At 39.7% G+C, this 26,501-nt stretch overlaps 1 protein-coding gene across 4 annotated transcripts in view; it reads right to left on the bottom strand.

The window, feature by feature from the left end:
* The window catches only part of MYO1D (myosin ID), a 320,801-nt gene that overhangs the window by 163,425 nt on the left and 130,875 nt on the right, over nucleotides 1-26,501 (bottom strand). For all 4 annotated transcript variants that reach the window (XM_014862184.3, XM_044744534.2, XM_044744537.2 and 1 more), the window contains exons 15-16: nucleotides 14,500-14,666; nucleotides 4,275-4,482 (exon numbers count right to left, since the gene is read on the bottom strand). In XM_014862184.3, the coding sequence (XP_014717670.1) occupies nucleotides 4,275-4,482; nucleotides 14,500-14,666 (375 nt within the window). The remainder of the gene's footprint in view (nucleotides 1-4,274; nucleotides 4,483-14,499; nucleotides 14,667-26,501) is intronic.

Genomic DNA, 26,501 nt, shown 5'->3' on the forward strand with positions numbered 1-26,501 from the left:
CTTAACCACTCGGCCACGGGGCCAGCCCCGAAATGAGATATAATTTCTTACTAACAAGAATGGAAAAAATTCAATAGCCTGGTAAAAGCTGCTGTGGTAATAAAAAAAAAAAATTAAGAGGAAAAAGTTCACTTACATTGTGGGCAGAAATGTGAACTGTTAATATCTGTTATGAATACAAACACAAATACACTTCAACCAACCAACAGTCTTGCTCCCGGGAATCCAGTGCATTGCACGGAGGGACCAGGATGGAAGGCTATATGTATAAGGAGGTCTATTATGGTTAGGAAGACTGTGGGGGCGTCCAGAAAGGAGTTAAGATAGCAGGCCTGAGACTGCTATCTTAGAAGGGCTTCTGAGGTTGGCCCTTGGCTGGTGTCTGAGAACTTGGCTGGTAAACAGTTCCCTACACTGATATAAAACCTTCCCCAAATGATAAGAGTGGCCTGACATGCTTAAACTGCTTGTACAATGTGATTTATGCTGAATACCTGATTTTCTTCTGGGAGTCTTGGATTTGGGTATATGCTGGGCAGAGGGCGCCTAGGTAACCAGTCCCCAGTACAAACTTTGGGCACTGAGTCTCCAATGAGCTTCCCTGGTGCACAACACTTGGCAGGCGTTGTCACAGTTCATTGCTGGAGGAACTAAGCAGATCCTGTGCAACTCCACATGGAGCGGACTCTCAGAAGCTCGCGCCTGGTTTCCTCTGCATTGTACCCCCTGTGCCTTTTCCCTTTGCTGATTTTTTTGGTATCCCCTTGTTGTAATACATTTTACTCATTAGTACAACTATGTGCTGAGTCCTGTGAGTCCTTTTAGTGAATCACGGAAACTGGAAACGGTCTTGGGGCCCCTTGACACAGGGGGTGGAGAAGAGATGTGGGCAGAGAAGGGAAATGTGGGAAAACGAGTATCAAAATGTTGTAAAAAAGGAGAAAGGTGCTTATAAAAATTATGATATGAACTATGGTCTCATTTATATTACAGTGCACATGCTTGCATATGTGCACAGAAAGAGATTAGAGAGGATGTGCACCACAATGTTAATGGTGTTACCTCTGCGTGGGGGGATTTTAGGTGATTTTCCATGGTTGCCCTTATACTTTTTTGTATGGTTTGAATTTGTTTTTACAATGAGCATACTTTAATTACATAATCAGAAAAAAAGATAAAACTATTTTATTTGAAAAGGAAATAAAAAGCAATTGTTGGAAATTTGTTTAAAATAGCATCTCCTGATGTTGCCTCTCCTAACTTCCCATTACATTCCTATAAGAATACAGAAAAAATGAAACACACATCACATGAAAAGTTAGGTGACTGATGACCTATTCTCAGAAGCTGAGAGAAATTTTATGGTCTGTGGAGTTGGTTTAAAGAACACAATCAGTAGATCATATATGGTACCCTAGAATGGTCTGCCTGGGAATTGGGAGGAGGATCTTTATTCCCTACCCCACGGCCTTATGGTTAAGAAATGCAAGATCTACATCACAGAGAAGCCTGGACAGCCTTCCCTCCGTGGCATGGGTGATGGTTTGCGACGCAGCCATCCTTTCTCCTTGAGAATCTCTTTTTTTCTAGGTAGAAATCGTAATTTCTCACCAGAAAGAAAGCAGAGGTGCTGTAGAGAAGACTGAGAAAGGAAGAGTCAGAGTAGGTACACACACGTGTTTATGTACGAGCTGGGCGCACGGGCCTGGGCGGGCCCCTATTTTTGACTAGCAGAGCTGTAACAGACTAAAGTCTGCAGGACACTGACAAGTGTAAAGATTTAAGAAGAGAATTCTATAAGTCACCAAGCGGACAGAATGTGAGTTCAGGGTAGGGTGACCAAACAGTTTATTATCCATACTGGGACACTTGAGAGTGAAAGGGTACTACTAATAGTTACAACAGACAAGAGTCATAAATCAGGACTGTCCCAAACAAACTGAGAGGTATGGTGACCCTGGTTCACCAAACCCTGAACCTGAGTCAATCCTTCGATAGGTATAAAGAAAGAAAACAAAGTACCAGATCTGCAAAAACACCACCACCACCAAGTGTTGAAGATCAAGAGAAAGGATCTGAATATACAGAAGAACCAATGCATGAAAATAATTTACTACGGCAGTCAGGAAACAGATATCCAACTTGCAAATTTACAAGCAGTCCTGAGAAAGATAACAGAACTGAGGAAAAGCAATAGAAAAAAACAATTAATAGAAGGAAACTGTTTTAGGATGAGAGAGAATTTAGTACTTCACTCCGTAAGTTTTTCTGAGTTCTATGCAAAATAAATGAAATAGATCAACACTTAGGAACATCTTGGCAATTGGAAGGGAAGAGAAAACTTTCATTATTTGCACAAGATATAATCATTTACCCAAAAAAACTAACAGAATCAACAAATATGAATGAAGAAGGGTTTCATTCTGAATACAGATAAACAAACATAAGCTAATATTCTTTCTCTGTACGAACACTGCCATGTAGAAAATATGTATAATAAAAAAAATTCACAGCATTAACAAAACCAATAAAATATCTAGGCATTAACCATGAATTCATAGGGCCTCTATAATTCTAATGGTCAACGAAATGATGTAAATAAGCCTATTCTATATACTTAAGATGATTTAATATTGTAAAAATGTTAATCCTTCAAATTAATGCATAAATTAAATGCAATTCTAATAAAAATTATTGTTGAATTTAATGAACATAATAAACACACATTAAAATTTATATTGCAGAATAAAGGTCTGTATATAGGTTAATCGTCCTTAATAAAGAAGAGTAGAGAAGATGCATTTATTCTACCATAAACTAAGATGTATTACAATAAAAACTGTGTGGCGATAGTGCAAAAACAGGCAGATACAAAAATGGAACAGAATGGAGCACTCAGCAAGTGTGTATACACAGATACATATAAACTTAATATATAATAAAAGTGGCACCACAAACCAATGGGGAAAGGAGAGATTTTTCAATAGACGGTATTGAGAAAACTGAGTCACCACGTAGAAGAAAATGAAACTGGATTCCTATATACACCATACAACAGGTGGATTCTAGATGGACTAAAGACCTAAATGTGAAATGTAAAACTATACAGTTCATAGAAAATATAGGATAGTATCTTTGTGACCTAGAGACAAGGAAAGCCCTCTCAATTAAACAAAATTCCAAAGCAAAAAGTAAAAAGCAAAAAATTGAAGAATTTGTCAAAATTAAGGATTCTCTCCAACAAAGCATATTACGGACAAAGTTCATTAGAATGCCTACAGAATAAGAGATATTTATAATGTCTCAAGTGAATAAGAGATTGTCTAAAATATTCAAGGAATTCCTGCTCATCAACAGGAAAATGATACCAACTTCATTAGAAAAATAAACAAAGGATATGAATGGGCAATTTACAGGAAAATCCAAAAAGGAAACAAGAGTTTAATGAGATTCAAATTCAATGGTAATCAGAGAAAGATAAAGTAAACAATAATGAGATATCATTCTACCTATTAGTCCAGCAAACCTTAGGTAGCTGGATGATACTGGTAAGGATGTGGGCACACAGTAACCCCCACGTACAGCTGGTGGTGCTGCAAACTGGCAGAGTCATTCTGGAGAAGAACCTGGCACTACTTATAACCTGTGACTCAGCAAATTTTCTCCTGGCATATATCCTAAGGACATTGTCACAGAGGCACATGATTGCTTTTTATGTTCACATATAATTTTTTACATAAAAATGGTTCATTTAGAAGGCATGGAAATGGCTATGGGAGATAAAAAGAAATATATGAATGAGCGAATGAAATGAGAAGGGGGCCCTGCACAGACCAACGATGACGGGTTCCATGATGTAATGAGCATCAAGTCAGTACTCCACACCTGTCAAGCGCTGGTGGTGGGTAATAATGGGTGAGGGAAGTTGGCAAAACTTTTGAATTACAAGATTAAAAAAAAGTTCTTTATGCAGTTAAGCTGAGGGAAAAAACTCAGTTAACTACAAGAGACCAAAAGTAGGATGGTTCAGACATCTCTCCAACTTTAAATTCCAGAAGACAAAATGTCTTCAGAGTATTGAGGATAAAATAATTTTGAGTTCAGGGAGCCAAATAAGTTTTCCACATGTGAAGGCAACAGAAAGCATTCTAAGATGTGTGTAGATACCAAAAAATATACTACCGTGAACATCTCTTGAATCAAGGAAAAAATTCAACAAATTTTTAAGAACATAAAAACAAATCCTTATCCTCATATATAAAATATAAAATTACCTTTTGCAGAAAGAGGACAATCCTTACGAGCATCTGGGCACGGAGTTCTTCCAAGGTAAACAATGTTCGGGGTGTTCGAATGAAAATTTTTGTCTTCCCATAAGCTACATCATCCTGAAAACCACAACGTTCAATCAGTTTCTTGACAGCCTCTTTGTCTGAAGGGAGGTCATGGTTGGGCCAGGTGAATTCAGAGATCATCTTGTACCTGGGTGAAAAAAGAACAGGACCCAGATTAAGAGAGAAAAAGCAAATGGTCTCAACAGATGCAGAAAGACTATTCAAGAAAATTCAAGACACTTCATAGAAAGAAAAAAACAAGTCTTCTAAAACTAGGAATAGAACTGAATTTCATTAGCTTGATAAGAGATGTAGAAAAAGCTTCAAGAAGTTACAATGCTCCTTCATAATAACTCTTCCCAGACTAGGGATAGAAGGGTACTTCCTTAATCTAACAAAGGCTATTTACCAAAAACTTACAGCAAATATCCTTCATAAAAGCGGAACCTTGGAAGCTTTCTCTTTATAAACAGAAAGAAGACAAGGATGCTTCTATCAAAGCTTTTCTAGCTAGCATAATGAGCTAATAAATAAACTGGAAAATGAATGATGAAGGGGCAAAACTAACCTTACTTATGAACAATATGACTCGCTTCAAAGGAAATCAAGCGGATCTTCGGATAACCATTATAACTAAAAGGAAACTAAGCAGTGTTCTGTATATAAGATCAATACACAAAAATCAGTTGCATTTCCACATACAGGCAGCTAACAATTCCTTCCTTGCCTTGTGGGCCTCTCATAGGGCAGCTCACTACACAACAGCTTCTTCTTGAGAGTGTGGACGTGAGCAAGATGGAAGTCACAGAGTCAAAGCCATTTGTAGCCTAATCTCACAAGTGACATCCCATCACTTTTGCCATATTCCATTTTGCTAGAAGCAAATCACTAGGCTCAGGCCACACTTAGGGGAGGGGGATTATGAAGGGCATGAACACCAGGAGGTGGGGATCACTGCCCAGCTTGGAAGGCTGCCTACCACAATGCTTTTTCACCCATGCAAAGTTGTTAAATCATGCAGTCAAATTTAGTAATGTTTTTCATGTATTGCATCTGAATTTTACTCACAGTGAGAGTAATTACAGAGTAATTCACCTATGTGCTTTTCTAGTACTTGCATGTTTTCATTTTTTACATTGAGATCTCTGCTCGATTTAGAGTTTTAGTATACGGTATGAGGTATGGATCCACTTTTACCTTTTGACAAAAGGCTATTTCTGACATTATTTACTAAAATGTTTGTCTTTCTCCCCGTGACTTAATATGCCATTTTTATCATATACAAAATTTTCATATGTACTTCAGTTCATTTCTGGGCTTTCTGGTCTGTTTCATTGCTCTATCTGTCCATCTGTGCACTGGTACCACTGGGTTTTAATTATAGACGTTATAAGTTTATTTTAATATCTAGTGGTCTCTCCTCATTCTTTTTTTTTTTTAAAGGTCTTTCTAGCTATTTCTCCCTGTTTATTTTCCCATATGAACTTCAAAATCAATTTGTATAGTTCCAGGGAAAAACAATCACAAAACAAACAAATCCTTGCCAGTATTTTTATTGGGTTCCCATGTTAAATTCATTAAACTTATTCATGATGTTGAGGTGTCCTATCCAAGAACAAGGAATATCTTTCCATTTGTTCAAGTTTATTTTTGCTCCTTTCAGGAATCTTTAAGTTTTCCTCATAGGGCTTTACCCATTTCTGGTTAAGAGAATATATATCTAAGTGGCATCTGACCCTTTCCTCTTGACAAAGCTCTCTTTTCCTAGCTTTCATGACAGCACACTCTCCCTGGCTTCCTTCTGTCTTTCTAGATATTTCTTCTCAATCTCATTTTCTGGCTACTGTTCCTCCATTACTGGACCCCTCAAATGCTGGAGTGCCCCAGGGCTCATATCAGGCCCTCTTTTCTCCATGTACACCTCCCCATGTCACCTCACCTATTCCATCCACTTTATTTTTCAATTCATGAATTTATCATCCCCAGCCCAGCTCTCAGTTCTGAGCTTCAGACTCACCTATCCAAAGCTTACACAGATCTTGAAGGCATCTCAAACTTCTCTTACAGTCTTTCCCACTTCAATGTCCTCAGTTACTATAGCCAGAATTCTGGGAATCATATTTGATCCCTTCTCTTCTGTATCATTCCTTCTAATCCTTAGTCAAGTCCTACTGACTCCACCTCCAAAATATATTTAACATTCAACTATTCTCATCTTTACTGCCACAATCCTAATCCAAGCCACATCAAGTTCACTACAATAGACTCTTGAAATGTTTTCCATTTCCTCTCCAATCCATTCTGTAAACTCAGCAGCCAGAGTCGTTTTCTAAAACGGCTTACATCATTTTTCTCTCTTCCTGCTGTCCTTCTCCATCACTATATTCCAATCATCTTGGCCTTCTTTAAGGTCCTATAATGTGGTTGCCTCTTTCTTGCTTTAGAGCCTTTGTATATGCTGTTCCCATGGCCTGGAATACTTTTTAACCTACTCCTTGACAGGCTGGCTCTTTCTCATCCTCTAGTCTTGTCTTGATCTTCCTTCATCAACCATCAACCCTTACCTCCACTATTCCTAAGGCAGCCAACTGTGATTTTTCCCCACATGATTCACCACAGTGTGTAATCACATTGATTTGTGGGTTTATCTGTTTAATGTCAGTCTCCCTCACTGCTCTGTGGGTACCATGAAGGCAGGGGCTTTGTTTTGCTCCCCACTATATACCATGTATCTACTGTGTTGCCTGCTACACTATGAGGCAACAGATATTGTTGAATGAATGAAAGAATGCAAGGAAATACATTTAAAAGCTTACTCACTTGCCAGATAGGGACAAAAATAGAAACCAAATGAAAGAGTTCTAATGTGAAGAAAGAGGTAATTTTACATAATGTCACGTGAAAAAAGGAAACAAACCCAGAAACCTTCCAAATTCACTATAAAACTAGAATAAGAGTCAACATTTGGGCCATAAGAGGGGCAGTAATGATGTGTGTTTGAAGTTTGAGGCATGCTGCAGAAACTGGAGGAAATTCCACTGTTATACTGCTCAGCTAAAACATCAGGATGAAGGTGCTCTTCCTTTATTCCTGATGGTAATGGGCACGACCCCAGTTCTCCAGCAAATCACCCTGAACCTGTGAATTGTGAAGCCAAACTCATCTGCTTTCTGACTAGCTTTACCTCCCTGAAAGACTTCAGCAGCTTTTAAGGTTAATAGGACATTTAAAATCCTTCTCTCTCTTTTTCAATAAAAGAATGAAAATAAAGAAAACTGACAAGTAAAAATTTAGGTTCAAACTGAGCTTACAAAAAAAGCTGCAGAATCTGAAAGCAAAAATTCACTGTGGAAAACATCACTTTGTCTCCCACTGTCGCTGGAAAATTCACTGTGGAAAACATCACTTTGTCTCCCACTGTCGCTGGAAAATTCACTGTGGAAAACATCACTTTGTCTCCCACTGTCGCTGGAAAATTCACTGTGGAAAACATCACTTTGTCTCCCACTGTCGCTGGAAAATTCACTGTGGAAAACATCACTTTGTCTCCCACTGTCGCTGGAAAATTCACTGTGGAAAACATCACTTTGTCTCCCACTGTCGCTGGAAAATTCACTGTGGAAAACATCACTTTGTCTCCCACTGTCGCTGGAAAATTCACTGTGGAAAACATCACTTTGTCTCCCACTGTCGCTGGAAAATTCACTGTGGAAAACATCACTTTGTCTCCCACTGTCGCTGGAAAATTCACTGTGGAAAACATCACTTTGTCTCCCACTGTCGCTGGAAAATTCACTGTGGAAAACATTACTTTGTCTCCCACTGTCGCTGGAAACATTAGTCCAATGTCCTGCACACCTTCTATCCCACTCTACGTCCCACTGTGAATTAGTTCAATTAGTATGACAACGAAATCAAATGTCAATTTCTCAATTTGGACAAACACATTTTATGTAAAGCAGAAGATAAACACAGTCTGAAGAGTAGCAATAGGCTAATTTCCCAGATGCACACCCCACCATCTCATCCAGCACTCTTCCTAGAAGATTCTAGCGAGAACCTGATCTTGACTTAGATAATCATCAATTAGACAGGCTTCAGTCTTTCCACAGTTCTTTTAAAAGGTAAGTTTAATACATTTATTGTGATTATTAATAAGCCTCAATTTTCTCAACTTCTTATATTTTCTATTAGGTGTGCTTTCTCGTTGCTGCTTTCTACCCTGTTTTCTCTGGGACAGACTGAGTTTTCTTTGTTCCATTTTATTTTTTCCTTTGATTTGAAAGCCACACATTCAGTTGTGAGGTAATACACTGGTAAAGATTGTAGGCTCAGGAACCAACTGCTTGAGTTCAAATAAGAATCCATTGCTTCTTGGCTATGTGACCTGAGCTTTTCTGTGCTTCAGTTTCCTCATCTGCATAAAATGGGGGTAACATACTCTCCTGTCACGTCTCCATGCCTCCATGTGGTTGTCAGCTCAGTGGCTTACTTCAGGTAGACTGCTTAAAACAGTGCCTGGTATGTACAGCGAACACTTTACAATATTAACTACTTTTATTATTATTGTCCTGAAAATTTTAATATAAAAATTATATATTTATAGGAAAATATACACTTTTTCCCCGTCTAGTTAATTATCATCTACAGCCTTCCCACAACCAGTACAAAATTCTTTACTTCTCTATGCTCTCATTCCCATTTTAACTTTTGCTCCAGATTACTACTAAAGATTTCTTTTTTCCCCTTAAATCAATACTTGTTTAGATTTCACAAAAAGTTTCACCAATTTATTTGTCCAATATTGCTTTTCTGCATTCCATGTTTCCCTTCTGCGTTGATTTTTCTTTTTGCTGAAGCACATCCTCTAGAAGACCTTTCAGAGAGGGTCTGTGAATAGTAAACATTCTGAGCCTATATATGTTGGGAAATGTTTCCATTTTGCTCCACTCTTAAATGATAATTTGGCATGGAATAAAATTCTAAGCATAAAGTTCATTTCCCTTCACCATGCAGATCCTGCTCCTTTGTCTATTTGCATCCACTGTTGCTGATGAGAAGTCTGATTCAGTATCACCCTCATCCCTTGTAGGCAGTTTGCCTTTTTTCTTGGGATAACTAAGTATTTTTCTTTATCTCTAACATTCTAAAAGTTAACGCGATGTACTTAAGTTTTGTTTAAAAAAAACTTATATGTTTCACACTCAGTGTTTTTTTTCAATCTGAAGATTTGTCTTTTTTTTTGGTTCAGAAAAATTCCTAGCCACTGTTTGTTTATTCTCTCTCTTCTTCCCTTCTCGTGCTCCAGTTGGATGGGTTTTAACACTCCTGGATCAAACTTACATACATACTGCTCAACCTTTTTTTTATTACTCCCCAGCTCTTTTTCTTTGTGAAGAAGTCTGGAAAAAGTCTTCAGCTTGATCTTCCAGCTCACTAATTTGCTTTTTAGAAAAGGTTAAAGAAAAAATTTTTTTATTTGTAAAATTTACATATAGGAAAATGCACACATTTAAGTATGCGATTCAGTAAGTTTTCAAAAATGTATACATGCATGAAACTGACACCTCAGTCAAGACACAGATTATCTCCACGATCTCAGAGAGTTCCCCCAGCCCCTCCCCTTTTCCAGTCAATGTGCCAACCCAGAGCTAACCACTCTTCTGATTCCTGTCTGTTCTGGAATGTCATATAAATGGCAGCATAAAGTATGTACTCTTTTATGACCATCTTTTTTCACATTCATGTTGGTGTTTTATCAGTCATTCATTCTCTTTAATGCAGATCAGTAACCACCGTATGATTATACTACAAGCTTGTTGACCCACTCTCCCATTGATGGACAATTCACTCTTTAGTTGTGCTTAATTTGATCTTCATTTTCTAAATTTCTAACTAGTTCTTTTTAATAATTACCTGTTTCTAACTTCATATTCCTATTTTAGGACCACAATTCTCTCCTTTATCTCCCTGAAAATATTAAACGGCTTATTCTAATGCCTTTACTCCTTGCTCTGGTTCCTTAGGGGTCAGGTTTCCATTTGTTGAGCTTACTGTCTCTTTTGCATCATCTGATCTTTCTCAGATGTTTAACTGTCATCTCATCTCCCTCCCCAGAGTCCTTCTGTGTACATCTGGGCCTTTGTCAGCCTCTTGTAAAGGGGTTACTTTTGCCTCCTGGGTCTTGGTCATTATGCCTACAAGTCCCCCTTGCAGGTGCTGAGGTGCTTACTTGTCCTGGCCATTATGGCAGCCTCCGGGTGCTGCAGCTGTGGCGAATTCCAGCACAGCAGCTGTGACGGCTTCCTGAATGGCAGATCCAGCCTCACAAGGCAGACTATCCTTCAAACTGTAACCCCGACTTCCTTCTTGGTATTCGCATCTGCTTCATATCATATTCAGGAGTGACTCACATTTTCAAAGTTCACTGAGAATCCCCCTTTTGATTCTATGGTTTAGCTGTGCATTTACCTGGCCTTAAATATACATATTTTACATTATATGGGGATGTTCTGGAGTGGGAATGGGAGACTTAAGCTTGTTCCACTAAGACCACCACATCTGAAATTCATAGGTTCTTTTTAATCTGTTTTTACATGAATATTAGAAAATATAATCCAATCATTACAGCATGTCTTCCATGCCAAAAAACACACCAAACACTTTGAGTTGAAAGTAAAATAAGTCCAAAAGAGATTAAAAGTAGGTGAAGATATGCAGTGGGGAAACTCTTTGTCCCTCCCAAGCTTCCTTATGGTTCTCTTACTTCAGTTACTCTCCATGGCTTCCACTTTGTCGCATGCTACCATACTTTTAGTTAGATAAATATATTTTTAGTTCAGCCTTATCCTATAGTTACCCATTCCCGCCCTGCTCATTCTAATATGTAACTTCTGCTGATTTTCTATAGGTAACAATGCCAAAACAAATTCTATGATAGAGTAATTAATGGAATTCTAAGAGTAGTAACAGGGACTAGCAATTTTTCTATTAATATAATTTGACACTGTTTGAAATCAAGACTCAGAATAAACACATCTCTACTCATGAAAACATTCCCACTATATAGCCTCAATAAGAAAAGAGAGACTAAATTTTAAGAATGGTGTGATTTCAATAAGGAAAATGCTCAGTTTTGAGCATAACCTTTTGATCAATATGAAATTAAATTTTGGGGCCGGCTGGTGGTGCAGCAGTTAAGCTCACATGTTCCACTTCTCAGCAGCCCAGGGTTTGCTGGTTCAGATCCCAGGTGCAGACATGGGCACCGCTTGGCACGCCACGCTGTGGTAGGCATTCCACATATAAATAGAGGAAGATGGCCACAGATGTTAGCTCAGGGCCAGGTTTCCTCAGCAAAAAAACAGGAGAACTGGCAGTAGTTAGCTCAGGGCTAATCTTCCTCAAAGAAAAAAGGAAGTTAAATTTCAATTTTCAAGGCTACTATGTTATAAAGTTTTATTCATTCCAAGAGTCTCCATTTAGTGCAATCCCCTTCTCTTCTGCACACAAATAGCTGGACACCACTGAAGAAAAGCAGATGATGCCACGTGGTCTCACTGTACATTTATAACCTCAGATCTCACACAGGCACTCAAATCTTCCTGTCAGCAACCGTACTATACAAACCTATGCTTTCCTGCTCTCCAAAGTGAGGATTCTGATTTCCACTCAAACCTCCTCCATCACCTCTCCTAATCCTCACTCCCAGCTCATGACTTTGTTTCAGACTATTGAGGAGACAGCAGCAGTCAGATAGGAATATCTTCATCTTCCATCAGCAACCTTGGAGGCTCCCCGCATCTGTATTCATATTCTCCGCCTTTTGTCCTGTTGCTGGGGGTGGTCTCTCTGCTCCTATCTCAAGCTGACAAACCTTACCCTTGTGCTTGGGATTCCATCCCTTGCCTTCTCAAGGATGTTATTATTACAATTAGCTCCCACCCTCCGGTGTCACTGGCTTCTCCCTCTGTTCTAAATCATCTCCACCTGCATATGAACATTTTCTAGTATCTCCTGACCTCACATCCACCCCAGCTATTGCTGTCATTTTACTCTGCTCTTAATCAGAGCATAAATTCTTGAGTTGTCTACAGGTATCCAACTCCTCTCTTCACTTTCCCATCCTGCTCAAATTGAGCTCTGCCCAGTCCTTTCTCCTTCGACTTCTATGTTGCCAAATCTAATGGTTAATTAACCTTCTGCTTTTATCCTACTTGATGGCACAGTAACATTTGATATGGTAACCACACTTTTCTTCTTGAAATGCCATCTTCTCTTGGCTTCTGTGACAACCCTCTTCTGATATGTCTTCTATGTCACTGGTCGCTCCTTCTCTTCTCTTTGCTGGTTCCTTTATGTCAGACCACAAATCTACATGTTGGCATTGGCCTCCTCCTCTTTTTTATCCTGTTCCAGGACTTTATATATAATCTATACACTAACGACTCCAAAATCTCTATCTTCAGCCTAGACTTCTTCCCGAACTCCAGATATATATATCTAATAGCTTAATATTTCTATCTAGATGTTTAGCAGGCATTTCAAACCTAACTCAGTCAAAAGACAAATCTCGATTCCATCTTTGCCCCTGTTCCACGTCCTCCTCTTTAAACTTCTCTTACCTCATCTTCCTCATCTCAGCAGATAGTACCATGCTTACCAAGATGCTCAAGCCAAAATTTGCGTGTCATCCTTCATTCCTCTCTACTCCTCTCTCATCTAGCCAATCCATGAGCAAGTCTTGTCAACTCTCCCCCAAAACATATCCTGTATCTGTTTCCTACTCAGATCTATAATAATCCCTGTGTAAGGCACTATCACTAAGCCTTCTCTCCTGGATTCCTGCAACAGCATCCCTAACTGTCTCTTTGCTTTCTACTCATACGACAACCACAGTGATCTCTTAAAACATCCACAAGACTGTGCTGCTCCCTGCTTAAAACCCACCAATAGTTTTCTACCACAGTTAGCTGAAATATAAACTGTTTAGTCTGGATTACAAATTTCAACATGATCTGGCCCCTGTCCATCTCTCTGATCTCATCTCACACCACTGCCTTGTCACTCAGCATCCTCCAGCCACACTGGACAATGTTTGGCTCTTAAAATGCCATATTTATTACTGCAATAGAGCCTTTACACTCCTGGTCCCTCTGCCCCACCTGCTCTTTTCTCTGATCTCTGAATGTCTGGTTACTTCCTGTCATTATTATCTCAGAGATTCTTCTGATCGTCCAATATTTCATGTATTTATTTATTCATATTTTTGTGGAATTTGTAGTCTAGAACATAGGAAATGTTCAATAGATATTTTTAGATAAATAAACAGATAGAATTTAAAACATTATTCTTATGAGCCTCAGTTATCAACTATCATGATCATTATTAGCAATAAATAGCAATAGCAATGATATCTTAACATTTATTGAGTGATTTCTATATGCCAGGTACTATTCTAAGTGCTTAAATCCATTATCTCATTTAGTGCTCCAGAAACCCTACAAAGTAGTTACTATTATTATCCCCATTTGACGCATGAGTAAACTGAAGCATGGAAAGGTTATATGATGTGTTCAAGGTCTCAAAGCTAAGAAATGACAAAGCCAGGATTCAAATCAGGAAGACTAATTTCAGGGCCTCCATGACTGACTATTTAATATTTTTTTATTATTATAATTACTAATATCTGTAATGATAAGCAGCACTAATTGAACACAATGGTATGTTAGGCACTTAGGCTTTTTCCTTACGTTAATTTAATCCTCACAACAGCCTTATGAAGCCAGTGTTACTATATTCATTTTAAAAACACATAAACAGAATCAAAGAAGTTAAATTTCTGGCCCAAGATTATGCAGCAAATGAGTGGCACAGCCAGGATCCAACCCAGAGTGATTCCAATCCTTGTTCTTTCTACTATACTACAGTGCCCACAGTTTTCCCCTAAAGAACGAACTTTTTTCTATGGTCCATAAACCATGACCTCAAGGAGACTTTTTCTGCTGATTCTGGGAAAGTCTTTCATATTTGAAATTTCCTCCGTTCTTTCGTTCATCCGACAAATATTTAGATTGCCTAATACATGCTGATGCATTGTCACACATGGGGAGGACAATGTAACTCTCAGTGTGCTATCAGCTTTCTTTGTTTAGTGTCTTCTCACCTGTGAAGAAACTTCTCGTACGTCTGGCGGAAGGCAAAGCCTGCACGACGCACCCTCACATTTTCCAGGAGTCCAAGATACTCTACTTGATGCCGGCAGCGTTCATCATCGAAGATCTGTGGGGATTTCTTGTCATTGGGTTTGATGCAACGTACGTAGTATGGTTCCTAAAGAAATAAATCAGCACATGATAAGTTTCACTGGAGAAAAATCCCAGATTAAGGACACTAACATGTAATTAGTGTTAATTGTGTCAAATTAAGCTCTGTGCCTCTAATTTCTGAGGCATATATTTGTGAATAAAGTAGTTACTCTCCCTTTCCCTTCAACTTAAGGTTGGAAGTTCTCATGCACTCAGGTAAAATTTTGTTTTAGTGTATTTCAGGATTCATCAGGAATCGCAGAAAGGGGATAATACCAGGGAGTAAATTATAGGGATAGGTAAACATTGAGTTTTTGTGTATTTATGGAAACATGGTTAAAAAGTAACAGGAGGAGTAATTTAATAAAGATGCAGGAGCTGTGGTAAAGATGAACTGTGACAAAGAATGCAAAATATTAAGCACAGTCCTGGTACGCAATTGGTGCTCCATAAGTGTCAGCCATTATTATTATTACTATTGCATTAGTTAGTGCTTTTGAAAAAGAGATTAAAATTTACGAGTTGAGGAAAAGGCAACTACTGGGGACGTCAGTGACATGGTGGAGTGAGCTCACCCGGGACTCTCTCCCCTCCAAACTACACCCAAAAGGACCAACTGCTTTCCAACCAAAAAAAGGATCATAATAACAGAAATTGTCAGAGACCCATAGCAGCCAAACGATGGAGGGCAGAGAGGCTGGAGCCGCCCTTGGAAGAGCTGGAACAGGGTAAGAGAGAACTTCGCTCCCTCCCCTAGAGACTGGGATCACTGTGCCGGTGAGGGAAGGAGCCGGGGAGGGGCCGCGCGTCCACAGGATCGTCCAGGACTCCCACCACCAGTGCAGTGGAAACCCGCTAACAGGGGAAAGCTTTCCCGTGGGGCGACCCCATCAAACCAGGGCCCTGGGAAACCAGAGAGCGAGAGCGGATTGGAATCCAGGTCGGAGGATGAGAGGAAGTGCCCCTCCTCCCCCAACCCGCGCTGCACACCACCAGCTGAAGGCGCAGGGCTCAGAATGCGTGGCTCTCGACCCCCATCTAGTGGCGACAGGCTGTAACTGCAACCGAATAATAGCATCATGCGCAAAAACTGCTCCTCTACCATCCAGCAATTTATAAAAGCTCCAGTCCACAAGGAAAACAATAAAAACACAGAAGTATGTCCTGAGGACTTCGAAATAGGCAAACTAACTGAAAATGAGTTCAAAATAGCTATCATCCAAATACTCAATGAGATAAAGGGAAATACAGAGAAAGAAGTCAACGAGTTCTGGAGTTACTTCACAAAAGAGATTGAAACTATAAAGAACAATCAATCAGAAATACTAGAGATGAAAAATACAATGCATCAGATAAAACAGAATACAGATTCCCTGAATGCCCGTGTAGACATCACAGAGGAGCAAATTAGCATAATCGAAGATAGACAGGCTGAATGGCTCCAGACCGAGGAAAAAGAGAACTAAGAATTAAAAAAAACTGAAGAAAATCTCCGAAAAATAGCTGACTCAATGAGAAAATGCAACTTAAGAATAATCGGAATTCCTGAGGGTGTGGAAAAGGAAAATGGATCAGAAAGTGTGCTCAACGAAATAATAGAAGAGAACTTCCCAAATCTAGGGATTGAGAGAGAAATGTGTGTGGAGGAAGCTTTCAGATCTCCTAGATTTGTCAATGTAAAAAGACCTACTGCAAGGCATATAGTAGTAAAAATGGCAAAAATGAAGGACAAAGAAAGAATACTCAGGGCAGTAAGACAGAAGAAAATAACCTATAAAGGAACCCCTATCAGACTTTCAGTGATTTCTCTACAGAAACTTTACGAGCTAGCAGAGACTGGAGTGACATATTCAAAACTTTAAAGGACAAAAATCTTCAACCAAGAATAGTCTATCCAGCAAAAATATCCTTCAGATATGAGGGAGAAATTAAATCTTTTCCAGACAAACAGAACCCAAGGGACTTTGTAGCCACAAGACCTCCACTACAAGAAATCCTCAAGAAGGCTCTCATGCCTGAAAAAAGATAAAAAGGGAGAAAGGGGTCACAAAACACAGAGTAGGGAGACAAACAGATAGAATCAGAATAGGATAGCAAATATTCAACTATAGCATTAGGATAAAGGGAAGTAAATCACCAAAGCAAAGACAATCTTATCACTCTAACCACAAACTCACAACACAAGTTGGAATAAAAGATGAAAACAATAATTTAGGAGGGGAGGAGGAAAGGGACTGAAACAGTCTAGGCTAAGTAAGTAAGAGACCACCAGAAAATGGACTATGTTATACACGAGATTCTGAATGCAAACTTCAGGGTAGCCACTAAACTAAAAAACAGAACAGAGACACAAAACATAAATAAGGAAAAAATCTAAGAAACCCAGCATAAGAAATTGCAGAAGTCAATGGGTAGGCTAAAACACACAGGGCGAGAAACAAAGGAAACACAGGAAAACCGGAAAATGAGCAAAAGAATGACAGCATTAAGCCCTCATGCATCAGTACTCTCCCTCAATGTAAACAGATTGAACTCTCCAATAAAAAGACAGAGTGGCAAAATGGATTAAAGAACAAGATCCAACAATTTGTTGCCTCCAGGAAACACACCTCAGCTCCAAGGACAAACACAGGTTCAGAGTGAAGGGGTGGAAGACAATACTCCAAGCTAATAGCAAACAAAAGAAAGCAGGTGTCGCAATACTTACATCAGACAAAACAGACTTCAAGATAAGGCAGGTAAAGAGAGACATAGAGGGCCAATATATAATGATCAAAGGGACACTTCATCAAGAAGAAATAACGCTTATAAATATCTATGCACCCAACACAGGAGCACCAAAGTTCATAAAGCAACTATTAACAAACCTAAAAGAAGATATCAAAAATAACACAATAATAGTAGGGGATCTCAACACTTCACTTACATCAATGGACAGATCATCCAGACAGAAAATCAGCAAAGAAACAGTGGAGCTAAACGAAAAGCTAAAACAGTTGGACTTAGCAGACATATATAGAACAATCCATCCAAAAACAGCAGAATACATGTTCTTCTCAAGCACGCATGGAACATTCTCAAGGGTAGACCATATGTTGGGAAGCAAGGCAAGCCTCTACAAATTTAAAAAAATTGAAATAACAACAAGCATCTTCTCCAATCATAACTATAAAGCTATATATAGCTTTATATATATAGCTATATATAGCTATAAAGCTAGAAATTAATTACAAGAAAAAAGCTGAGAAAGGCACAAGGATGTGGAGACTAAACAATATGTTATTGAACAAGCAATGGATCATTGAAGAAATTAAAGAAATAAAAAAATACCTGGAGACAAACGAAAATGATAACATGCCATATCAACTCATATGGGATACAGCAAAAGCTGTATTAAGAGGAAAATTCATCGCAATACAGGCACATCTTAACAAACAAGAAAAATCCCAAATAAGCAATCTTAAACTACACCTAACTGAATTAGAGAAAGAAGAACAAACAAAGCTCAAAGTCAGCAGAAGGAGAGAAATAATAAAAATCAGAGCAGAAATAAATGCTAATGAAACAAAAAAGGCAGTAGAAAGGATCAATGAAACAAAGAGCTGGTTCTTTGAGAAGATAAATGAAATTGACAAACCCCTAGCCAGTCTTACAAAGGAAAAAAAGAGAGAAAGCTCAAGTAAACAAAATCAGAAATGAAAGAGGAGAAATCACAACAGACTCCACAGAAATACAATGGATTATAAGAGAATACTACGAAAAACTATATGCCAGCAAAATGGATAACCTAGACGAAATGGATAAATTCTTGGACTCCTACAATCTCCCAAAGCTTAGTCAAGAAGAAGCAGACAATTTGAACAGACCAATCACAAGGAAAGAGATTGAAACAGTCCTCAAAAGCATCCTAAGGAATAAAACCCCAGGACCAGATGGCTTTCCTGGGGAATTCTACCACACTTTCAGAGAGGATTTAATACCTATCCTTTTCAAGCTATTCCAAAAAATTAGGGAGGATGGAACACTTCCTAACACATTCCACGAGGCCAACATCTCGCTGATACCAAAGCCTGACAAGGACAGCACAAAAAAGGAGAACTACAGGCCAATATCACTGATGAACGTAGATGCAAAAATTCTCAACAAAATTTTGGCAACCCAAATTTAGCAAAACATCAAAAGGATCATACATCATGATCAAGTGGGGTTCATACCAGGGACACAAGGATGGTTCAACATCTGCAAATCAATCAATGTGATACACCACATCAACAAAATGAGGAATAAAAACCACATGATCCTCTCACTAGATGCAGAGAAAGCATTTGACAAGATCCAACAGCCATTTATGATAAAAACTCTGAAGAAAATGGGGATAGAAGGGAACTACCTCAACATAATAAAGGCCATATATGACAAACCCACAGCCAACATCATATTCAATGGGCAAAAACTGAACCCCATCCCCCTCAAAACAGGAACGAGACAAGGATGCCCTCTATCACCACTCTTATTTAACGTAGTACTGGAGGTCCTGGCCAGAGCAATCAGGCAAGAAAAAGGAATAAAAGGAATCCAAATAGGGAGGGAAGAAGTGAAACTCTCGCTGTTTGCAGATGACATGATCCTATATATAGAAAATCCCAAAGAATCCATTGGACAACTTTTAGAAATAATCAACAACTTCAGCAAAGTTGCAGGGTATAAAATCAATTTACATAAATCAGTAGCATTTCTATACTCTAATAACGAACTAACAGAAAAAGAACTCAAGAACACAATACCATTCACAATTGCAACAAAAAGAATAAAATACCTCAGGGTGAATTTAACTAAGGAAGTAAAAGACTTATACAATGAGAATTACAAGGCTTTTCTGACAGAAATGGATGACGACATAAAAAGGTGGAAAGACATTCCATGCACATGGATTGGAAGAATAAACATAGTTAAAATGTCCATTCTACCTAAAGCAATCTACAGATTCAACGCCATCCCAATCAGAATCCCAATGACATTCTTTACAAAAACAGAACAAAGAATCCTAAAATTCATATGGGGCAACAAAAGACCCTGAATTGCTAAAGAAACCCTGAGAAAAAAGAACACAGATGGAGGCATCACAATCCCTGACTTCAAAACATACTACAAAGCTACAGTAATCAAAACAGCACGGTACTGGTACAAAAAGAGGTGCACAGATCAACAGAACAGAATCGAAAGCCCAGAAATAGAACCACACATCTATGGACAGCTAATCTTTGACAAAGGAGCTGAGGGCGTACAATGGAGAAAAGAGAGTCTTTTCAACAAACGGTGCTGGGAAAACTGGAAAGCCACATGTAAAAGAATGAAAATTGACCATTGTTTTTCACCATTCACAAAAATAAACTCAAAATGGATCAAAGACCTAAAGCTGAGACCTGAAACCATTAAGGCTTCTAAAGAAAATGTAGGCAGTACACTCTTTGACATCAGTATTAAAAGGATCTATTCGGACACCATGTCTTCTCAGACAAGGGAAACAATAGAAAGAATAAACAAACAGGACTTCATCAGACTAAAGAGCTTCTTCAAGGCAAAGGAAAACAGGACTGAAATAAGAAAACAACCCACTAACTGGGAAAAAATATTTGCAAGTCATACATCCAATAAAGGCTTAATATCCATAATATATAAAGAACTCACACAACTCAACAACAAAAATTCAAACAACCCGATCAAAAAATGGGCAGGAGACATGAACAGACATTTCTCCAAAGAAGATATACAGATGGCCAATAGGCACATGAAAAGATGTTCATCATCACTGATCTTCAGGGAAATGCAAATCAAAACTACACTAAGATATCACCTTACACCCATTAGAATGACAAAAATAACTATAGCAAATAATAAGTATTGGAGAGGTTGTGGAGAAAAAGGAACCCTCACACACTGCTGGTGGGAATGCAAACTTGTGCAGCCACTATGGAAAACAGTATGGAGATTCCTCAAAAAATTAAAAATAGAACTACCATACGATCCAGCTATCCCACTACTGGGTATCTAACCAAAGAGCTTGAAGTCAGCAATTCCAAAAATCCCATGCACCCCAATGTTCATTGCAGCATTATTTACAATAGCCAAGACGTGGAAGCCACCTAAGTGCCCATCAACTGATGATTGGATAAAAAAGATGTGGTGTATATATATACAATGGAATACTACTCAGCCATAAAAAAGAACAAAATCGTCCCATTTCCAACAACATGGATGGACGTTGAGGGAATTATGCTAAGTGAAATAAGCCAGATAGAGAAGGACAATCACTGTATGACTACAGTCATATGAGGAATTTAAACATGTGGACAAAGATAACAGATTAGTGGCTTCAGGGGAAAGGTGGGGTGGGGGGTGGGCACAAAGGGTGAAGGGGTGCACCTACAACACGAATGACAGACAATATTGTAGAACAGAAATTTCACAAGATTGTAACCTATCATTAACTCAATAAAAACTAAATTAAAAAAAAAAAAAGCAACTACCGGAACTACTAAGATAGCAGTAATACCCTGGTAAAATCATTAGGCAGTTGTATCAGAAGTTGGTCTGGTTTCTGTGAGTCAGTTTTAGGACACAATAACACCCATGGGTGACCTTGAGAGCAGCCCAGACTGTGCCGATATTGCTGTCTCTCTGTCTGGCATTCAGAGTTACCTCACCCACTAGGCTGTGGTCCTTTAGAGTAGGGTTTTCCTTATTTCTTTTAAAATAGTTGAGATATAAGTCAGAGGGAGAAAGTGAAATACTGCATGATCTCACTCAGAAGTAGAAGATAGTAACAATGACAAACAAACACACAGCAATGGAGATTGGATTGGTGGTGACCATAGGGGAAGGGGTTGGGGAAGGGGTGACTAGGCTGACACGTGAGGTGACAGACTATAGCTTTTGGGTGGTGAACATGATATAATCTACACAGAATTCGAAATATATTACGATGTACATCTGGAAGCTATATAATGTTATAATCCAATGTTACTGCAATAAAAAAATAAAAAAATAAATTTTAAGTTGAGAAGTTATAAAACCACCTGTAGGCGTCAGCGACTCTAAGAAAAAGCCTAGCAAGAAATCCTTCCCTCTGTGCCAATTAAGTTCTGTACCACGCATTACACCATAACTCCTTTTCAACATAAAACTGGGGTTGGCATAGATCCTGGCACACTGAAGAAAACAAATGATCACTGGATGAACCAACGAGGTCAACTGTATCCTCCTTACCAGTGTGAAGACTTCCCTTCCCTTCGCTGGATCTATCATCTTTCAGACACACAGATGTACTTTAATTAAGAGAGAGAGTCCTCTGTAGTTAAATTAGGCAGTTTGGAGCTCCAGCGAGGGCAGGAGGGGAAAAGGAGTAGTAAATAATTTAAGAACTAGGAGAGATTAGAAGAATGTGCATTTATTTGCATTTTGAATAGAATAAGAGTTTTCAACATCTAAACAGGAAGCTCTAAGTATATATTTATCATGCTGGCTTCCACGATGAAAAGTAATGCCATTTTCTTCCTTCATCTAAGCCCTGCTGGATTAGTTTCCTATTGTTGCTATAGCAGATTACCACAAACTTAGTGGCTTAAAACAATACAAATTTATTCTCATACAGTCCTGGAGGTGAGCAGTTTGAAATAGGTCTCACTGGGCTAAAAATCAAGGTGTCAGCAGGGCTGTCACTTTCTGGAGGCTCTGAGGGAGAACCTGTTTTTGCATCTTTTCCAGGTTCTAGAAGCTGCCCACATTCTTGGCTTGTGGCCTTCTTCCATCTTTGGAAAGCCAGACACAGCCTGTTGAGTCTTTTTCATGACGCCATCTCTCCGGTTCTGACTCTTCTGCCTCCCTCCTTCTGTTTGAAGGACTCTTGTATTTCCACTGGGCCTACCTGGATAATGCAGGATCATCTCTTTATTTTTAGGTCAGCTGATTAGCATCCTTAACTCCAGCTGCAACCTTAATTCCACCTTGCCATGTAACATAACATGTTCACAGGCCCTGGGCATTAGGATGTGGATATCCTTGGGTGTCTGTGGTTAAAAACAAACAAACCAACCAACCTCTCTCTCTCTCTGGTCTTTGTCCCAGGTTCCTGGCAAAGAATTTCAAAAACCTTTGGAATTCCCTCAGTGATAGGAGTAGCTTTGTTATGCTAATAAGGTGTCGTGCCCAGTCCCTAGACAGCTTCAAGACAGAGGCTGGTCATCAGGAAAACCCTCCACATGATTAGACGGCTGGAACTTCCAGCTGCCTGACCTCTGGGGAGGGGAGGGGAGCTGGAGATTGAGTTCAATGATGTAATCAATCATGCTTATGTAATGAAACCCCAATTAAAAAAAAAATCTCAGACACTGAGGCTCTGAGGAGCTTCCTGGTTGGCAAACACATTGATGTCCTGGGAGGCTGACGCACTCTGATTCCACAGGGACAGAAGCTCCTGCTCTTGGGACCATCCAGACCTTCCAGACCTTGTCACTCTGTGTAACTCTTCACATGGCTGTTCTGCATGTTTAGCATCAGAGTTGAATTGAATTATAGGACACCCAGTGGTTATCAGAGAACTGGTGTTGGAAGGCAGAGGCCATTATTCTGCCTTGCACAACTGCCTCTTTTCATCTCACCTGTGGGACTGAAAAACAAGACCATAATGTTTTGCAGCACTGCCCACCAAGAGGTGGAGTTTCCACTCCACTCTGAATCTGGGCTGGCCATAGTGACGGCTTTAATCCACAGAATGTGGCAGAAGTGTCAGTGGGTTACTGGTGGACACTCAGCCTTGTGAGCCTTTGCCCTTTTGGAATCTGTCTCCTATCACGTGAAGAAGCCCTGGACCAAAGACTATAGGAAGAAAGAGGCCAAATTATCTGGCCATCCAGCCATACCATGTGAGGAACCACTGTAGTCTATCCAGCCCCAGCTGACTACAGCCACTTGGTGAGCCCGGGGGAGCCCAGCAGAAGAACTGACCAGTCAACCCACAAAATCATGAGAAACAATAAATTGTTGTTGCTTTAAAAACTACATTTTAGGGTGACTTGTTATGTATTAATAGATACTTCTTCCCTATTCTGGAACACCAATCCTTGGCTTAGATATTAAGCAGAGGACCAATATTATTATAAAACACAAGCAGAGATGGTGTCAAGTAAGCAGTGTAGGCAGATTCTGAACTCACCTCCTCCCATGGACACAATGAATTTACAACTATTCTTAGAACAATTACTGCTGAGAGAAAATTGAAAACTGGATAAAAAGAACCCCATAAAAAGGGACAGTGCTGACTGAGGTGGAAGAGGCAGAAATTCCTTTCTGGAGAGAAAAAAAGCCCACCTTCTAGCCGTGATACTTCATGGCTGGCCGGGAGCAACCTTAAGGTATGCAGCCTTCCCTGGAGGAGCGGGGGATATGAGCAGGGGAGCATTACCACAATAAGCAGTTCTTGGTCTCAGCACAACCAAAACAAGCGTCATAATACCCGGCTTTGCTGGCTATTAACTACAATGGGGAATACCCCCAGAAAAGCTATCAGACATAAGGGACAAAACAAGGTCTGCTCTTAAAAGGTCCATGCACAAAATCACCTGTTTCAGAAAGTAACCTAAAATCACCAGAAAGAAAGGTGCACAGTCCTTTGGTGGAAAGAGACTCACTTGATAGGCTCTGGGTGCATCTTAGTGAGAGGTGAGACCTCTCCAGGGACTGGAGACATTGGTGGCAGCCATTACTGTGACTTAGTACAGGTGTGTTGACACAGACACTGGCAGACACCATTGGAATTCTTCCCCTGGCCTATTATCCCAGGCTCTTCGCCATCCACTAGAGCACCAATTTAATCCCGCTCAGCCAGGACAAGGAGCCTGCCCTAGGGACTGGCCTCACACAACAGCAAGCCCTTGGGCAACTTGCGGGCTCGTAGAGGTGGGGTGCCTGGAACCTCTGCAACTAGGGGAGTGGGTCCGCCTCTGTGGGGCAAGACGTGCACAAGGAGCGGGCCTGTGTTGGCAGAGTGTGTGGGGCCTCTGCAGTGGGGTGACTGGGTTTGCTTCAGTGGGTTGGGGCGTATACACGGGGCAGAACTATGTTGACAGGGTGTGTGGCCCTGCAGGCAGTGGGACCTGTCAGCTGCAACAGACTTGTGCTTCTCAAATAGCCACATCGGGGATCAGCCCCACCTTCCAAAGCCTGAAACAACTGGGTGCTCCCATGCCTGGGGCTGGCCCCACTCAGCTGCAATCCTGAGAGAGCCGACAAGAACCTTGTAGGCTGGAGGCCTACAGCAATTGTAAGCCCCTGAGCCTAGCAACCAGCCACACTGGGGACCTACTCACTTAACAGAAAAACTGAAACAGGTATGTGCTATTAGACCTTGCAGCCAACTGTGCAGGGGCTCCCCGTGCCCGATAAAGTGACTGAAAGGACCACAGCAGCCAAAGACAGCTGAGCATTACAACCAGCAAGCCAGGAAGACAGAAAAAAATGCAAAGATATTCCGTGGTCTTGGATTGGAAGAATTAACATATGTTAAAATGTCCATACTTCCTAAAGCAATCTACAGATTCAATGCAATTCCTATCAAAGTTCCAACAACATTTTTCACAGAAATTGAACAAAGAATCCTAAAATTTATATGGAACAAAAGACCTCAAATAGCCAAAGGAATCCTGAGAAAAAAGAACAAAGCTGGAAGTATCACCCTCCCTAACTTCAACATATGCTACAAAGCTATAATACTCAAAAGAGCATGGTACTGCCACAAAAACAGACACACAGATCAATGGAACAGAATTGAGAGCCCACAAATAAACCCACACATCTATGGACAGCTAATATTTGACAAGAGAGCCAAGAACATACAATGGAGAAAGGAAAGTCTCTTCAATGGTGCTGGGAACACTGGACAGCCACATGCAAAACATGAAAGTTGACCATTATCTTACACCATGCACAAAAACTAACTCAAAATGGATTAAAGACTTGAATGTAAGACCTGAAACCATGAAACTTCTAGAAGAAAACATAGGTGGTATGCTCTTTGATATCAGTCTTAGCAGCATATTTTCAAGTCCCATGTCTGACCAGGCAAGCAAAACAATAGAAAAAATAAACAAATGAGACTACATCAAACTAAAAAGCCTCTGCACAGCAAAGGAAACCATCAAGAAAACGAAAAGACAACCTAACAACTTGGAGAAAATATTTGTAAACCATGTATCTGATAAGGGGTTAATTTCAAAAATATATAAGAACTCATACACTGCTACAACAACAAAACTAACAACCCAATTAAAAAATGGGCAAAAGATCTGAACAGACATTTCTTCAAAGAAGGTACACAGATGGCCAACAGGCACATGAAAAGATATTCAACATCACTAATTATCAGGGAAATGCAAATCAAAACTACAAGGAGGTATCACCTCACTCCCGTCAGAATGACTATAATTAACAAGAGAAAAAATAACAAATGTAGGAGAGGATGTGGAGAAAAGGGAACCCTCATACACACTGCTGGTGGGAGTGCAAACTGGTGCAGCCAGTATGGAAAACAGAATGGAGATTCCTCAAAAAATTAAGAATAGAACTACCATATGATCCAGCTATCCACTGCTGGGAATTTATCCAAAGAACATGAAAACACGAATGAGTAAAGATATATGTACCCCTATGTTCACTGCAGCATTATTCACAGTAGCCAAGACTCGGAAGCAACCTAGTGCCCATCAAGGGACGAATGGATAAAGAAGATGTGGTATATGTATATGTATATATACACATACACAATGGAATACTACTCAGCCATAAAAAAGGATGAAATCTGGCCATT

This window comes from Equus asinus, chromosome 13 (genome assembly GCF_041296235.1).
Source record: "Equus asinus isolate D_3611 breed Donkey chromosome 13, EquAss-T2T_v2, whole genome shotgun sequence".
In the NCBI taxonomy this organism is placed as follows: domain Eukaryota; kingdom Metazoa; phylum Chordata; class Mammalia; order Perissodactyla; family Equidae; genus Equus; species Equus asinus.